This window comes from Kalmanozyma brasiliensis (genome assembly GCF_000497045.1).
Source record: "Kalmanozyma brasiliensis GHG001 unplaced genomic scaffold PSEUBRA_SCAF5, whole genome shotgun sequence".
NCBI classification, from domain to species: domain Eukaryota; kingdom Fungi; phylum Basidiomycota; class Ustilaginomycetes; order Ustilaginales; genus Kalmanozyma; species Kalmanozyma brasiliensis.
Genome location: NW_015961988.1, coordinates 445,753 through 462,321, shown reverse-complemented (window position 1 = coordinate 462,321; position 16,569 = coordinate 445,753). Strand labels below are relative to the sequence as shown.

The 16,569-nt window shown below is 58.7% G+C and overlaps 7 protein-coding genes across 7 annotated transcripts; 3 read left to right on the top strand and 4 right to left on the bottom strand.

The window, feature by feature from the left end:
* Positions 1-795: 795 nt before the first annotated feature.
* Positions 796-2,193, top strand: PSEUBRA_005222 (Fatty acid desaturase, type 1; the record flags this gene model as incomplete). Its single annotated transcript, XM_016438680.1, has 1 exon — positions 796-2,193. The coding sequence occupies one exon, from the start codon at positions 796-798 to the stop codon at positions 2,191-2,193; it is 1,398 nt and encodes a 465-aa protein (XP_016290528.1).
* Positions 2,194-2,528: 335 nt separating this feature from the next.
* PSEUBRA_005221 (uncharacterized protein) lies at positions 2,529-3,159 on the bottom strand (the record flags this gene model as incomplete). Its single annotated transcript, XM_016438653.1, has 2 exons — positions 2,529-2,989; positions 3,066-3,159. 2 exons carry the CDS (start codon positions 3,157-3,159, stop codon positions 2,529-2,531), a joined length of 555 nt encoding a protein of 184 aa, XP_016290527.1.
* A 618-nt stretch (positions 3,160-3,777) lies between these two features.
* Positions 3,778-5,607, bottom strand: PSEUBRA_005220 (Glycosyl transferase, family 1; the record flags this gene model as incomplete). The annotated part of the gene is made up of 1 exon (XM_016438649.1): positions 3,778-5,607. The coding sequence occupies one exon, from the start codon at positions 5,605-5,607 to the stop codon at positions 3,778-3,780; it is 1,830 nt and encodes a 609-aa protein (XP_016290526.1).
* A 306-nt stretch (positions 5,608-5,913) lies between these two features.
* Positions 5,914-7,368, top strand: PSEUBRA_005219 (uncharacterized protein; the record flags this gene model as incomplete). The annotated part of the gene is made up of 1 exon (XM_016438673.1): positions 5,914-7,368. The coding sequence occupies one exon, from the start codon at positions 5,914-5,916 to the stop codon at positions 7,366-7,368; it is 1,455 nt and encodes a 484-aa protein (XP_016290525.1).
* Positions 7,369-7,452: 84 nt separating this feature from the next.
* Positions 7,453-9,184, bottom strand: PSEUBRA_005218 (G-patch domain protein; the record flags this gene model as incomplete). Its single annotated transcript, XM_059465475.1, has 3 exons — positions 7,453-7,496; positions 7,585-8,833; positions 9,053-9,184. 3 exons carry the CDS (start codon positions 9,182-9,184, stop codon positions 7,453-7,455), a joined length of 1,425 nt encoding a protein of 474 aa, XP_059320425.1.
* A 720-nt stretch (positions 9,185-9,904) lies between these two features.
* On the top strand, positions 9,905-14,167 carry PSEUBRA_005217 (RAM signaling pathway, SOG2; the record flags this gene model as incomplete). Its single annotated transcript, XM_059465474.1, has 1 exon — positions 9,905-14,167. One exon carries the CDS (start codon positions 9,905-9,907, stop codon positions 14,165-14,167), a length of 4,263 nt encoding a protein of 1,420 aa, XP_059320424.1.
* Positions 14,168-14,259: 92 nt separating this feature from the next.
* Positions 14,260-16,272, bottom strand: PSEUBRA_005216 (Myristoyl-CoA:protein N-myristoyltransferase, N-terminal; the record flags this gene model as incomplete). The annotated part of the gene is made up of 1 exon (XM_016438654.1): positions 14,260-16,272. The coding sequence occupies one exon, from the start codon at positions 16,270-16,272 to the stop codon at positions 14,260-14,262; it is 2,013 nt and encodes a 670-aa protein (XP_016290522.1).
* Positions 16,273-16,569: the final 297 nt, after the last annotated feature.

Here is a 16,569-nt window from a genome sequence, read left to right as displayed (position 1 = left end):
TTTTATGGCTTGTTAGACCAGCATGGAAAGCAGCTTGGAGAAAATCGCAGCGTTGCGCCTTGCGTCTCGCTTCGAGTGAGGCTCGGTCGAACCTGACTGCTGTTCTTCCCCACGCCGCCTCGAGACGCTGTCTTTGCCGAGTCGCCATGACTCTGGCTTCTCAAGATATGGGCGCAAGGTCGCTCGCTACATATGCCAATGCCAATGCTGACTTGGTTCTGCAATCGGAAGCGCTCTTCGAGCAACGACACGGTATCATGTCCTCTTGCGAGCGAACGAGTGAGCAGCACGTGAAGCGGCATCAAGGGTCTCGACTGTCTCAGCACAAGGAGTCAGAGAGGCACGCGGTCGCCACTCTGCGCTTTGGCTGCCTTTGAATTTCAAAGTTTCTGCGCTGAAAAGTCGCTGCTGCACGCTGGACCGTCTGTGCATGCCAACTGAACTTGGCTGGCAAATTTAGAGCTTGGCCACCGCGACCTTCTTCTCGAGCGGACACCCCTCACCACCCAACAGCACAGCACTTCAGGGTACAGCTTCTGATTCGATCCTTGCTCCTTCTTTCATCGAACCTCTCTTCCAGATACTCTCTGGACCGCTTCTACCCACATAGATTCTCCTAAGGGCGCGGACTTCCTCTGGCAAGACGACCTATATCGATTCGCTCGTTCGATAGATTGACGGCCAGCCCCACAGCCAACACCAGCAACTTGCCACCGACTCGACAGACGCCTCTCTTCCTACACCAATTCCATTCGCGACAGAAGCCCTGGTCAGCTTCTCCGTCCTGCCATCCCCATGCTGTCCAGCCTCACCTCGCGCGCAGGTCGCGCCATGAACTCGACCATTCAGGTCGACTGGTCTCTCTACGGCGGTGCTGAGACCACGTCCCCGCCTTCTTCTTCCAGCAACAAGCCGGATCGCACTCGTCCAGCTCTGCGCTCGGATCTCTCCTCGGCCTCCTCGTCGTCCCGCAACTCGCGCTCCTCCTCGCCCAACTTCAGTCATCAGAGTGATTCATCCACCTCGTTCACCTCGGACGACGACGACGGCGATGCGCGGCAAACCAAGAAGGCGACATCTTCAGACCAGGACGAGCTGGACGACGCGCCTCTGTCCCAAGTCTCTAGGAGCGCACCTCTCACCGACGCCGTGCGAAGCGCCACTGCGGTGGACGGCAAAGCGTGGCTACCCACCATCGTACCCGTCGACACCCAATCCCAGGACTTCCTGTGGATGCACACCGAGGAGCCTCACCGTTCGCGGCGCATGGCGATCCTCAAAGCGCACCCCGAAGTCAAACGGCTCATGGGCTACGAGCCTCTCACCAAGTACGTCTCCCTCGCTGTTCTCGTCCTGCAACTCTCGCTCGCCGTCTACCTGTCCAAGTACACCTCGCTCCACCCGTTCTCGTGGCAATTCCTGCTGCTCGCGTACGCCATCGGTGGGACTGCCAACCAAAACACCTTCCTAGCGATCCACGAGATCACGCACAACCTCGCCTTCCGCGGACTTCGGGCGAATCGAGCTTGGGCCATCCTCGTCAATGCCGCTATCGGCGTGCCGTACGCTATGGCGTTCAAGCCGTATCATCTCGAACATCACAAGTACCTGGGCGAGGATGGGACGGATACGGACTTGCCGACCAAGTTCGAGTCCGTAGTGCTGCGAAACGTGTTGGGCAAAGCGTTCTTTGCGACGTTTCAGATCTTCTTCTATGCGCTTCGACCGGGGTTCGTTCGTGCGCAACGACCGACGATCTGGCACGCTCTCAACATCGCCTTTATCGCCCTGTCCAATTTCCTCCTTGTCAAGTTCGCCGGATGGACCGCACTGGTGTACCTCCTCGAGTCCTCGTTCTTTGCGGGAAGTCTCCATCCGTGCGCAGCACACTTTATTGCGGAACACTACATGTTCGCGGGGATTCAGCAAGAAACGTGGTCCTACTACGGCCCGTTGAACGTCCTAGCGTACAACGTGGGGTATCATAACGAACATCATGATTTCCCGAGCGTTCCTTGGACCAGGTTGCCCGAACTCAGGAGGATCGCGCCCGAGTTTTACGATGTTCTGCCCAGACACACGAGTTGGCCCATGGTGACGGTCAGGTTTGTGCTGGGTGGTGATAGCGGGCTGTGGGCGCGGGTTAAGAGGGTGAATCGCGATGCGAAGCGGGCTGAGGCCAAGGGGAAGTAGAATGTGGTCATGCAATTGGGTCCTTTCAACCGCCTTGTGTATGTGTAGAAGTGCGGATGATGTGGCGCCCAAGTGAGCAAGTGAGAAGCTTGGGCCTCAATCCGGCTCCGAAGCAGGCAGAGCGTCGATCAACACGCACGATGAGTGTTTCGAGCAATGGTATTAACGAACGTATCCATAAACGAGTGAAAGTGGGGCACATGCGTGAAAAGCAGGGATGGCAGACGTTCTCGACGCAGTCTCTTTCTGAGTGGTCGAGAGCACCTCTCACCTTGAACAGAGGTATAGAGAAATCAAGGGTGGGGAGAGTCCGTAACGAACGTGCATCTGTCGATCTAGAGCACCCAAGCGCCGCCGCCAACAACACCAACCACGACCGCTGCCATGGCACCCATCACGGCGCCGTTGACACCCATCCCGAGTGCACCGGAGCTTTGACCCTGTGCGCTGCTTCCACTGCTGCTCGAGCTCCTCGGTCCCGTATACGTCGTTGCGGCGTTGGGGATGGTGGTGATGCTTCCATCGAGGATACTGAGAGTGTTGGCACCGTCAAAGCCGCCGGTGACGCCGGTGCTGATGCCGGTCGGGGGGCCGGTGGTGGGGGTCGCGGCGGAGATGGCCTGCGAAAAGTGCGTGTTCAACGACGCCAGTGTAGAGGATTGCTCGGCGTTGGTGGCGACGTAGTAGGGCGATTGCGAGGCAGACGAGGCCGCGCCAGGGGTGAACGAGACGACAGAGCCAGTGGAGAGACCGCCGAGACCCGCGGGGAAGGTTGCGGTTGCTTGACCGTTACCCACTGTCGGAACGCAAGGAGGGATGAATCGGTTAGTGAGAGGTAAGGTTGATGGGAGAAAGGGTGGCGGGAGGCTTACCATTGATCGTTGCGGGCACACCAGCCGTCCCTTGCGCCTGGGCGAATGACGCACCCAAAGCAACGCACGCTGCGAACACGAAGGTCGACTTCATTTTCTCGATAACCTGCGATGTGGGATGATGATGTGGGGTTGTCGAGTGGGTATAGTACGCGGCTATCGAATGATCGCTGTGTGTATCCGTTAAGAGGGTGGGAGGAGTGCGAAGGGTATACGAAGGATGATGGTGGAGCGGCGGATGGCGTCAAGAGCCTTTGTCAAAGTCAAGGTCTACTGCTCCAAACTTAGAACTCAGGCCGCTTTGCCCCTCAATGCAACTCGTGCTGCCGCAAACGGTTCTGGGTTGACTGAAAATATTCCCCGCAATTTCGCAGTGATTTGCAGCACAGTGCGGATGCACAGCAAATCGCAACGCCCAATTTCAAACACAGCCGACTGTGGTGACAGAAGGGGATTTTCACGCAGCCTCTCGGTTGGGTGAGGCGTTGCCCTGGCTTGCAGGCCCCGCAAAAGCGCGCGTTGTTGCCATACGGTGGAAGAAAGAAGCTTCTGCTTTCCGTCGTGCTTGACAGCGGCTGGTGCTGCTGTTTGACGTTCCTCAGGCTCATTCACTCAGACCCTGACGAGTGATCACGCCCCTCGCTGCTTTGTGTGACACATCTAACATTGGCTCGCACCCCCCGGCGCTTCATCTCTCATCTCGCTCCTTCCTTCACAACGGCGTCGGCGGCGGGGCCTGGGCAACCGGGTCCGCGTTGGGGTTCAACCCACCCACCACCGGCGCGGCCGCGATCAACCCGTGTGCCCTCAACTCTGCCAACCACTTGTCCTTCTCCACGGCCAACTTGGCCGCTTGCTGAGCCAACCACTTGTCGTGGGCAAAATACACGTTGACCCAGAAGAGCACGCTCATGACGACAAATATGGCGATGGTCGAGCTCCACTGGTACAGACCCTCGTCGCCTTTGACCCGTCCGAGCTCGTAGGCGTCGTAGCAGGCGCGCTCGAGGGCGAGAGCTAGGACTTCGGTGGAGAACTTTTCTTTGATGCGCTGTTTGGCCGAGCTGGAGATTTGACTGCGGTGCGACGGCGAGAGACGGAGGAGGGCGACGAGCGAGACTGCCCAGATGGACGCAGATGGGTGACGAAGCAGACCCGTGCCGGTGGTGAGGTTCGTAGGGGTGCCATCGGCGGACAGGGCAAGGTCGACGACCGTCTCCACAGGTCCACCGGTGTTAGTTGCAAGGACGGGCAGTCCGCACGCCATAGCCTCCAGTGGTACGATACCGAAATGCTCGTCCGTAGGCGTGTACAGCAGCGCCTTGGTTGATGTGTTCAGCAGCAGCGTGTGGATGAGCGGCATGGGCAGAGACGGCAGGAAGATCACCGACGCCTTGGAGAGCTCGGCCGCAGGAGGCGCCGTCGTGGGCGTCTCCTCGAACGTCTTGCGGTAGTAGCTGAGCGTGACCGATGACAGCCCAAGCTGCTTCGCTTGCTCCTGCAGCTCTTTGAGCGTTGCGACGTTGTCATGCACGCGCTTGTCGTATCCGCCCACGAGGATGAGTCGAAGTGGGCCGACGTCATCGCCTGCGGTCGACGTAGCAGCGAGCTCCTTCTGCGCGATCGCAAAAGCTTCCAGAGCGAGAGCCACGTTCTTCTTGGCCTCGAAACGGTTGATCGAGAGGAGCGTCGTCTTGCTGCTGTCCTGGCAGAATTGGGTGATGGATTTGCGAATCGGATCGCCCACCTCCTGCGCCTCCTTCTCCAGCCTCTTCACTGCCTGCTCCACCTTGTCGCTCTCAAAGTTCTGGTAGTCCACACCAGGGTAGCACACCCTCGGCTGCCTCCTGAGCCGGAAGAACGACTTGACAAACTGCGCCGCTGTGAACTCCGAGTTGACCAGAATCTTGTCCGCGTAGTCGGTGGTGCCCTCTTCGAACAGGTCGAACGGTAGCCGGTAGAACTTGCGGAAGATCGAGGGACCGGACTCGCCACGCGCGTGAGCCTTCTGCATGGCAATCGAATTGCTGATCTCCTTGTCCGGAAAGTGGCAGTAGTAGACCACCCTCGTCGCTAGTAGGATCTTGAGCCACGGAATGCCCGCCGTCAGCTGGTCGAAGAAGAACAGGTCGAAGCCGGGGATCGGCGGGGAAGACGTGAGACGTCTCGCAACGAAGCGAGGCAGGGTGCCAGGGAAGTTGAACAGCAGAATGGCGAGGATGAGCTGGAAGACGAGGCTCATCTGCTGCAGGATGGCGCAGGGAAGGTGGAACCAGCCGAAGACGGAGCGGGGGATGCAGGTGCGCATCACTTGCACCTTGAGCGTACCGTCGCGGGTTGCTTCGAAGCAGTGAGCTGGGTCGTGATACGAGGTGAAGATGACAATCTCGTGTCCGAGCTGTTGGAGCGAAACGGCGGCGTCGACGATGAGCTTCTCAGCTCCACCAATGCCCAGGTCCGGATGGACGAAGCCGATGCGAAGCTTTTTGCGCGGCGAGTGCACCGAATTGGCCACGGCGGCCGACTGGCGATCGAGGACCATTGTCGAAAGTCCAACAATGGCTGCGTTGAGGGGAAGACGAAAGGACAACAGTATGCGGGAGAGACAAGGGGGAAGAATGGAAGGAAGGAAAGCCAGCTTGAGTTGGTCTGACCGTGCGCGTTGTTTCGAGGCTGCCAAGCGCGTTCTTCCGCCAAACCCCGTCCAGCTCTCGCAGTTTCGGCTTTCGGCCATTGCGTCCGCACACCCAAACCTCCACACTTGAAGCTCTCCATACATGGCCGCTTGACTTGCATTTGCTCCATCCTTCCTCGTACACATCCACGAGAGCGACATCGTGCAGGCAGCATGCCGCCCAAGCGGACGTCAGGAAGCGCTGGAGGTGGCTCACCGTCCAAGGCGAGCCACGCATCGCGTGCAGCAGCATTGCTCTCGAAAGCACGCGCACAAGCCTCCTCTTCTCCCGCAGCACATGCTCGATCTAGCACCACCTCGTCTCCGACCAAGCCGGCCACACTCATCAGCAGTCCCAAGTCGAGTGCAAAAGCTATTCCTTCGAGCAGCGAAGTGGCGATGCCATTGCCAGACTTGCTCAAGACGCTGTCCTCGAAAGGAGGGCTGCCGATGCGAGATGCGATGGCGGTGGCAGGCAAGCTCATCAACGCCCGGGCAAATACGCCGTCCGCGCTGGCACACATCTCGCTCATCATGCTGCAAGATATCGGCATAGAATCCGAAGAGCATCGTAAACGGACGGTGCTGGCCTTCAAAGGCAAGAAGGCGGCAGGCTTCATTCCATCTGCTACGTCTTCCGGCGCTCCAGGGTCTGCAGGGGGCGCACCAGCTGTCGGGCTCGCGCCTGACTTTGGTGCGTACCGCAAGCGTCGTCGCGACGACGACGAAACGCTCAGTCGCGAGTACGGCAACGTGACCGCTCCGTCAGACGAGCGCCCCGGATCGTCGCGGCGGCCCAAGCTCGAGATCCAGTACAGTTTCAATGAGATCCTTGAGGAGTCACTCCTCCAGGGCAGATACGCCGTCGTCAACCGTGCCCCGGTCATGACTGCCTGGGCCACCATCTTACTCGAGCGTCTCAATTTCAGCCGCGCTGAAGCGCTCAGTCTGGCTCATTGCTACGTCAACTACACCAGCACCATGCGTGGCATCAGCCTCGGCATCATCCCCGCAGCGGAAAAGGAGCGCGCTGTGCACATTGTCGGACCGAACCAGCCGCACTTCGAGCTGATGGGCGTCAAGATTCCCGTGATGCAGATGCAGGATGGGTCGTATCGCGGAATTAGTGCGGGCGAGGTGGTGCAGCCGGACAAGGCGTTCAATTATATGCGAAGGTCGATGGCGCAGACGCTGTCGAGCGTCATGGGCGCGCTCACGTTGCTCGCCGACAGCTTCATGGAGCCGATATCGATGCAGGAAGTGGATAGCAAGGAAGAGGAGGTCGAGGCAGAAGCGCAAGAAGCGCCAGAGTATGGCGAGGACTACCTCAACTCACGCGGGTATGAGCTGTACGCCGAATTCCGACCGTCGACTTCGGGCGAGTGGGGCAAGAAGGGCCGGCTCTGGTACGACAAGATCCTCGCGCTGCGCCGTGGACACGAAGCAGACATGGAGGACTGGAAGGTCAAGGAAGCACGGTTGGAAGAGGATGGACCACCGGAAGAGGATTGGAGCGAGGATGTCGAACGACTGGTTCAGCAGGAATTGGACAAAGAGCGGGCTGAGCAGCAGGAGATAGGGGCGCTCAAGCAGGAGACCGGAAACGTCAAGGATGAACTCGGCTCGTAGTGAAGTTGTTTCGGAGCCTGTATACCCAGAATTGACAAAGGTGATGTCGATGTGTATCAGAGGTGCTTGCCCGTGTAGTATCTATTAAGGTGGAGGTTGAGAATGCTCCGCGAGCCGCTGTCGTGCGCCTGACAAGGGTGAATCACCATCACAAACAAGAAGGCATGTCAGCATACATTCCGTCTGTTGCTCACAGAAAAGGTGAGAGGTACTCACGATCCTTAGCGCGGTCAAGGTAGCCAGCGAAAGCGACGCCAGAGCCGGGTCGATGACTTGATTGTGCAACATGCTCCTCGTGGGCGGCGGTGTCGGTCGGAGCGCTGCTGCCCAATCCTGCTCCTGGCTTGTAGATCTTGGTCTCGACGATGCCGGTTCGACCTTCTCGTTTGGCACCTAGGCCTTGGCCCTGAGACCAGCCCATCATTGCTAGAAGCTTGCTGCCGACGTTGTCATTGCCAATCGGCTTCTCCGGAGCAGACAGTGGTGTGACCTCGACCACGCTCGACGCCGAGGATGTGGCCTTGTTGGGACTCTCAAACACCTTTGCTCGATTGCTGCTCGAGTCGCTCTGCTTTGAGGCCGTGTCTGACCCGAAGACAGCCCGACGTTCTGAAGCGCGATCTCGATAAGCAAACGAGGTCTGCGGTTCGGCTTTCTGAGATGCAGCGTCGCTGACCCGAGTAGGACCGATCGGCGAATGGCTGTCGGCTTTCGACTCGAGATGTCTGGAGACTCCTTGTCGACAAGTGTTCATGTTGGCGAGGTTGTCCCTGTGCAGCTGAGACTCGTTCTCGTGTCGGTGAAGCGTATCGAGGCTCTTGAACTTGCGTTGGCACAAGAGACATGCAATGCGCTCTGCGTCCTTGTAGTCGTAACCTAACAATTGGGCATCCAACATCTGACTGGGATTCGCTGCGTCAAGTCGGTCAGCTGCATCGAGTCCTGTCTCTGATGCCTTCGACGACGAGGCGGAGCTCTGCGACACACGAACGGAAGAACCGGACGGCTGAGCGGGCTTGCTCGGTCCAGCCGATCGGATCGGATCTGCGCTGAGTGATGGCGTGGAAGAGTCGACTCGGGCTTGCTGCAGCTCGGATTGCTTCCGATTCCACCGTGAAATGTCGTTTGCGAATCGCTTGTTGGTTGCTGCCGTGCTGGACGTGGAAGCCATGGTCGAAGACGCCTTGACGGCTGACGTGTTGCTGGCTGTGCAGTCCTGATCTCTGACCGGCGCACGCAAGTCCTTCCACGGTTTCACGGGGACCGCTTTCGACGTCAGGTGGCGGGACATATCCGGAGATTTTGATCTGCGTCTGGAGAGATTGTGATGATGTCCCTGGTCCTCATCCCTCTGCGCATATCTAGGATCGTCCCGGTCTTGATATCGAGGCTGATACGAGCCCATGTCACCATGCCTTGGGCGGTACGAAGACGAGGAGGGCGGGAGAGTTGCATGCGGTCCTTGCTGATGAGATAACATGAGGTCGTTACGAGAAGGATTTGATCAACAATCTGGCTTTTGGATCATTTGGGGAATCGCCGACCGAGCTACGCCGTGAAGGATATAGGTGTGTTGGAGCTTTGTCTGCAGTGCTGACCTGCGTGTTGGTCACGGAGGCGCTATCGCTGCCACAGATCGAGACTGATAGTCTGGTCTCATCAGTCTCGACGTGGGTGCACTTACTGTTCTGCCATCAAAAGCAGTTCTGCTTGGCCGAGAGCGGTGACAAGAGCCTTCTCCCCTTTCCAGCCCGTCTGCCTCTTGTGAGGGCTTAGCCGAAAGGCCGTGTGACGGCGTAGAAGGAAGCTGAGTCATATTTGACTGTAGGCTTGATTGATCGATGCAAGCCACCGCACAGACAGAAGCGGCTGCATCGGGTTCGCCGCCGAAGCTCGAGATAGGTTAGGATGATGGTCGAATCGAAAGTCACACCCAACGACGCTTTGTCTCCACAGCCTTCTTGTTCAGGGTCTCGTTGGCTCGTGGCCAAGTCGCATAAAAATTAAGAATTAAAATCCGTGTGAACTGCGCAGGGCTGCAGGCGAGCACAGCTTGTGTTTCTGTGTTTCTTGCTTTTTAGGTTGAATAGCCGCCCAAAACATCGATCCAGTCTCATCTCTCTTCTCGATCGTCGCCCACCACCACGGTCACACACCGCTCCTTTCTCATACCCTCGAAGGTCAACATCGCTCACCCTTAGAAGCTTCGCCGACGCAACACGGACCCTTAAACACCTGCTAACTCTTCGCCCGAAAGCACTGCATCGAATTGTATCGACTCGCTCTCATCCACCTAAGTCTCAGCAAGGCAGAGACACATCAATCCGGTCATCAACAGCAAGGCTGCGCTGCTTGTCAATCTAGCTGTCTGCTCGAATACGGTACCCATTGTCTGATCTTGTCTCACTCTCGACTCAGAATGGTCTCACGCTAGGATTCTGCGCATCGCCTTGCGCAAAGGGACCAGGCGTCGACGTCTTATCCTAGTCACGACTCGCCAACAATGCATGCTGGACAACGAGACGGCAGGGCACCAATGGGCTCCTCCTCCTCTTCCTCTGGAGGACTGGCCATGAGTGCATCCGCAGGCATGGCAGGAGTCGGTGCAGGCAAATCCGGCGCATCTTTGTCGTATCTCCCTTACGCCTCTGCAGACCAGCCTTCGTACCACGACAACAATGGCGCCCCCTACTGGAACACATTCGACTCTGCTCAGCCAACCGATCCTTCTTACACCTACGGCGGCCTTCCTAGCGCCCAATCTGCTTCCTTCGCTGATGCAAAGTCACGCGCATTTGACGCGGCAACCGTGCCTTCCACTTCGTCGATGTACACCTCCCAATCCATGCAACACCTTCCGCCTACAAGCATGGAACCGGCTGTAGTAACGCCGACATCAGCAAGGCGGGATCCAAATGCAGCCACCAGCTCCCATCAACGCGGTATCTCCGAGGCGGAGCTTTTGGCTTTCGTCGACCAGCAACGCTCACGCAGAAGCACGGACGAGAGAGACGAGGCGGATCGCAGGGATGCAACCGACAGGTCCGAGTCTCTGGATACGCTGGATCTCTGTCATAAGCGCATCACGCGCGTTCCAGATGCTCTGACCGACCTGATCAAAGACCAAGTCGTTCGTCTGGCTCTTGGCTACAACTACCTCACCCGACTGCCCGACAACTTTGCAAATCTGCACGGTCTCAGATATCTCAACGTTCGCGCCAATAACTTTGCCAACTTTCCCGAATGCGTCGCCAAAATGCCCAACCTCGAGATCCTCGACTTGAGCCGCAACAGGATCCGCAAGCTGCCGCAAGAGCCCGGCCGTCTTCTTGCCCTTCGTGTACTCTCGCTCAACGCGAATCGCCTCACCGAGCTGCCAGGATGGGTAGGCAAGATGAAGCATCTCCGCATCCTCAAGCTCGACAACAACCCGCTCGAGTGGCCACCACCTCACATTTCCAAGATGCCCAATGTCGCGCCACCCAAGCCGCCACCTTCCTCCAACAGCTCGTCAGCAGCCGAGCGTGAAAAGGCAAAGCGCTTTGAAGACCGACAGATGATCGTCTGGATCGCCAAGCTACGCTCGTGGATCAACAATCCCGCCAACCATCCGCAAAGTCTTGGTCCTTCGGGATCAGGGCTGCAGTTGTCGGCACTTCAGGAGCCAATACCCGGGCAGCATTCTAATGAAGGCAGCGATACTGCCAGCACTTCGGGCACCGTCCGGCCTGAGCTCCCTGCCTCTCCATCCGATGGACTCATGTCATTGCAAGTTCAAGTGCCCGAAAGCGTTTCGGATCGCACGCTCCGACCTGACACACCTCGAGCAGACCCACTCTCACATGAGGCACCAGACACTGCTCGGATCGTTATGGAAGAACTCGCGCCAAGTGATGCCAACGCAGTCGCATCGGGACTGCTTCCTCCCTTGGTTCCGCACTCTTCAAGCGAGGATAGCACAGGGTACGCCGCTCCGCACTCCATTCAGCCGGATCCCTCCGTTTCAAGAGGCGAGGTTGACACTACCGCCAAACCTTCTCAGCACTTCATGCAAAGCTCCCGATCGCCGTCCACTTCAAGCGCAGGTCACAGCGATCGACCCACGCACGGCCTTCCTAGCCATGTCGCCTCCGACGACAAAGACTCCCGACAGCATGCACGCAACAACTCGCATTCCGTCGCTCAGGACATTGCCGCTACTCATCAGGTGGAGGCGCGTCGATCCCTCAAAAGCAAGAAGTCACTTCCTGACTTGCGCAAGAGCCACGAGGCCATTCTGCAGGAGCGAAGAGAGATCATTGTCGACGAGGACGCAGAGAGGAGACCGCTGCAACCAGGCGCGTCGAACGTGACCCAGTCAGATGCAAATCGCAGTCAGCTACCGACGTCGACCCTCGCATCACCCGTCGAGGTCGTTGATCCTACCCTGTCGCCGTCCGAGGCTCCCGCAAACCCACCTGCCCGGAAGCCGCTGCTACAGATCCGCCGTGGTCTGCGGCCCATTCTCGGAAATGGCGCGTTAGCATCAGCTCGCCAGACACATGAGAATGGGATGCTCAGCGCAGCGCAACCTGGCGCGAGTCAGGGACAAGGAGGCGGACTCCGCAAACTGAGCTTGCCAACAGTGGGTGCGACACAAGCAGCTGCCGAGGCCGCGGCTGCGGCGTTGGCTGGTCGAACGGGCTACGGACCCACGCAGCAGCGATTCGACGTCGGTCATGGCAGAATGGCATCAGATCGGGGTGAAGGGAACTGGCCTTCTCGTTCAGCATCGCCGACGGTCAACGGCGCGCGCAATACAGCGGACCAGGAGCGCAACAGCTATTTCCGGCGTCTCTCTACCTTGCCGTCCTCGACCATCTCGAAAGCAGTGCCGGTGCCGGTGCTGAAATTTGTTGATGGCACGCGCGGGGTCCTGTTTGCACTCTCGCAGATTCATGCCGCCATCGGTCAATTCATGACGCCCGTCATCGACGAGCGGATCTCGAGTCAATTCCATCGACTGCTCGACATCTCGAACGGTTCGGTCGGCAACCTGATCAATGCGTTGGATCGCTTCGATTCGCTGTCACGACGTGGCACGCCAGATCCCAGCGTCATCCGTGGCGTGCTGGTCACCTGCAAAGACTCGGTCATCACTTTCCGCAAGCTGGTTAGCGTACTGCAGCTCCAATTGCGAGCACTTCAGAGCAGCTCCGATGTCCGCTACGCTCGAACACTGCTGCTGATGCTCTACGGCAGCATGGCCGAAGTGAGCAACAGCTGGACCGAGATGGCGCCGCTGGTGGAAGCGGTCCAGCCGTATCTCACTCAGACTGATGGCGAGATCAGCTCCCCAGCCTCGTCGGACGCCGTCTCTACTTCTGCAGCAACTTCCTCGGCTCCTGTTAGCGAGAGGGCGACTCCGCCGTCGGCACGTGCGGGCACACTTCTGCAGAAGAGCATGAGCAGCACCAGCAACGGATCTGCGCCGATGCTGCCGAGCATCGCAGAGGCCACCACACCTTCACGTGCAGGCAGCCGGCCGTACATTGCTCGTGGTCCGAGCCGACGCCGTCATGCTGGCTCTTTCAGTGCTCAGGATCTGGCCCAAGGGGCAGCGATGACACCGAGCAACAGCAGTCAGCAGCCGCCCTTCAACCTGGAAGATCTCCAGGCCACCTCTGCATACAACACGCCAGCACGCGGCGCCAGAGATCGCCGCCAAGGCAGTCTCGGCAACAGCGCAAGCAGCGCTGCTACCTTTGCGCAATCGGAAGGCTCCGATCGCAGTGCAGTGGTAGACGGCATCCAGTCGACAGCACCCAGCACACCTGGCGGCAACACGGCAACATCATCTGCGCAACGAACGATCTACGCGACACCAGGCGCGACGAGCACGCCCATGTCGTCCAGGCAGAAGCGCTCTGGCTCGAATGCCAGCTCAGCTGTAGATGCATCCGCCGTCACACCGAGAAGTCAAGCGACGACGCCTGCAACGCCCGCTGCTGGCACGGCAAAGCGCAGCCTGCACGCCACAACGCCATCTTCCGCGAATGCGCCTGCTGCCGCTGCTGCTTCGGGACCGACTGCAGCGGGTAGCAGGTTGCACATGGCTGTCTCGGATCCCAAGGTGACCGTGGACGACCATTTGCTCGAGATGGTCGATAATATAACAAAGTTGTCGGCACGGGTCTGGTCGATGATGTTCGAGCATCTTCGTTCGGCTGGCGTGGATGCTAAAGTCGAGGGCTCGTCTAAGGTCTCGCCTGCGGACGACAAGAATGCATCAACAGGACTGGAGGGAGAGGAGGACAGCGATGGTGCGACGAAGGTGAATGAAGTCGAGGGCGAGCAGGACGCTGCCGACTCCACGGTCGCTGCGCCCGCGCAGGATGCAGAGGCGGTCAAGAAGCTGCGCGAGTTGCGAATCCTGGCCCAGGTCACTGACGATCTCACTTCGCAGCTGCGTTCCACTTACCTGCGCGCTCGGGAAGAAGAACAACGAGGCTCATCGATCGACAGCAGCTCCTCGCCCGTAAACGCTTCCGCCCAGGAAGGTGTGACTGCCAACGACTTGAAGGCGGACGCGGTCGCAGCTCCTTCACCAGACAACATCTCACAGTCCACAGTGACGAAGCTGTTCGACGAATCGCACGAGTTCGTGCGCGCCATCGTCAACACGTCGACGCTGATCAAGGCGATTTCGGTCGGGCACGAGTTCCCGCGCGAGGTGCGACGCTTGCTCGGCCAGGTGGCCCAGGCGTGTTCCAACCTGACCGTCTATCTGCTGTGGCTGAGTCCCACTGGTGTTTCATAGTTAGCGACGCAATCCATGATTTGCACGTATCACAGCCAAACCTGTGTGAGGGTGAAGATTGCATTCCGTCCGCTGACCTCGTGTGCCTTCGGTCACACCATGACAATGCCATTACCCGATCCAACATCGGCCGGATTCCTCCCCACCTTCCTGACCAGCTGCTCGACCATCGCCCTCTCCTCCTCCCCACTCGCCTTCTTCGCCAACCCCTTGACATAGCTCTGCACGGGATCCAATTCCCCCTCGCCCGGCCGACCGCCCATGCCACCCGCTACCGGCTTGCATCGCCAATTGAACAGGTAGAACCGCAGAAACCCATCGCCAGGGCCAAATTTCTGTTCTTGCAGGAACAACGGGTTGTCCATCACCGTCACACAGTTTACCACGTCGAAGCCTTCGTCGCGGGCAATGATGAGGAGGGTGTTGATGAGCAAGTTGAGGCGCTGTTTCAGGAGCGATTTGATGGTGGGGGATTCGGTGTCCCATGAGGGGACGCGGGATTCGTCGGCCAATTCGGAGGGGAGGAGGTTGGTCAGGTGGTTGACTTGCCACGGCTCTTTACCCGATGCTAGCGCCAACGCCCGCTCCGATGAGGGGGACGACGTCGATGCTCCACTCTCCTGAGGTTCGGGTGAGTCCGAGAAAACAACGTCCGTAGCGTAGTAGAACAGGTAGGCAGCATTCAAACTCTTATGCTTGTCGTTATCCAGGATACTGGACGGCAACGAGTAGAATGCGAACATATCGGTGATTCGGCCCTCAGTCTCGACGACGTACGTCCAAGTCACCTGGCCTTTTCGACCGGTGGGCGTGTCCTCCCCTCGCCCGGAGAGGAGGATGTGTTCCACCTCGTGATCGGTAAACCTTGGAGCCATGTCGAACCTCCGCATGTAGCGACGCATGAGTTTGCCCACGGAGGGAACATCGCCGCGTTCCATCTCTCGCAGACCGGGCAAGTTGGGTCGCGCCGGCAACTCGAATCGCCTCACGTGCGCTTCCATCGACATGTTGTGCGGAATCGCGCTGAACCCAATCTCCGCCAACTTGCGCGCGTTGATGGTACGATGGTAGTACCGAGCACACGACACAGGTGTAGGGAGCACACTGCCCACCGTGTAGATCGCATGGAACACCCCAGTGAGATGACACTGCCGCGTCACCTCCTTGATCAGCACCGGCGCTAGGCGTTTCGAACGCAACTTCTTGTGCACGCACAAAAAGTTGATCTCCGTCGACTGGTACGATTTCTCGCGCACACGGAGCTCGTGCGGGATTCCGGAGATGAAGGCGACGAGTTTGGAGGTGGATACGACGCGCACGCCGATGTGCCACGTTCGGTGGTAGCCAGGATGTTTGAGCACCCAATGCAGGAATTGTGGGGAGTAGTCGAAGCGGAACGTGGCATCGTCGTCTTCGACGTAGTTGGCGCTGAGCAGGTCGTAAACTTCTTTGAGCTCCGAGGGGTTGTCCACGTCGACGGTGACCCATTCGAAGTCGGCTGGCAGGGGGTAGGGTTCTTGTCGCACTTCCGAGGGTGGGACGCTGGGTTGAATGGATCCTTCTTCGTCGACGGGTGCATCGGTCGGTTTCATCACCGGTTGCGTCTTCCAAAACTTGTGATCGGCAATCTGCTTGGACGCCTTGGCCTTGGTCTCCTGCGAAGAGAGCATCGCCGAGCGCTCCATGTTCATCATGGCCATCACCTTGGCGAGGTTGGCTTTGGTGACGGCGTTGGCGGCGGACGAGCCGTGCTCTGCGGCAACGGCTTGTTGGACTTGGGTGACAACGTCATCGCTGATCTTGCCGGAGACGGCGTTGCCGGATGCAAGGAGCTTTTCGGTGGGGTCGGAGGTGGGGTTGGAGAGACCGAGCTTCTTGCGCAGCTTGGCGGCTGCTTTGGATTTCTTCTTCTTTCGCTGTTTTGCTGTTTGACCGTCGCCTGTGGTGGTGGGAGCGGTCTCATCGTCCGAGGCGTCGGAAGAGGAGCCGCCGTCGTCGTTGTCCTCGACCGTGGTCGGGGGCTGGGCGATGCTGCTCACCCGAGCGGGGACTGAGGCGGACGAGGAGGAGGCAGCGCCATTGCTCGCTTCGCCGAGGCCCGACATGATCGAAAGAGTGCTTCTGTGCTGTGGAAGGACCGAGCTCCAGGTCTAGTGTTGTGATGGAGAAGAACGACGAGTCTGTGCGTCAATGTGATCGGACCATCTCTTTGTCCTTTGCGCTTTGTTTCGAGTCCAACACCTGACGCCTGGCGTTTGAGCGCAGGGAGGTGGCCGAATCCCGAGTTTTGCGGACCAAAGGTGTTGGTTTGAAACGACTTTTTTTTTAAGATTTTTGGTTCCACAGCGGTGCGGAGCGGCGGGAGCAAGATTGAGAAGCTGAGCAGCGTTTTGAGTTGCGGA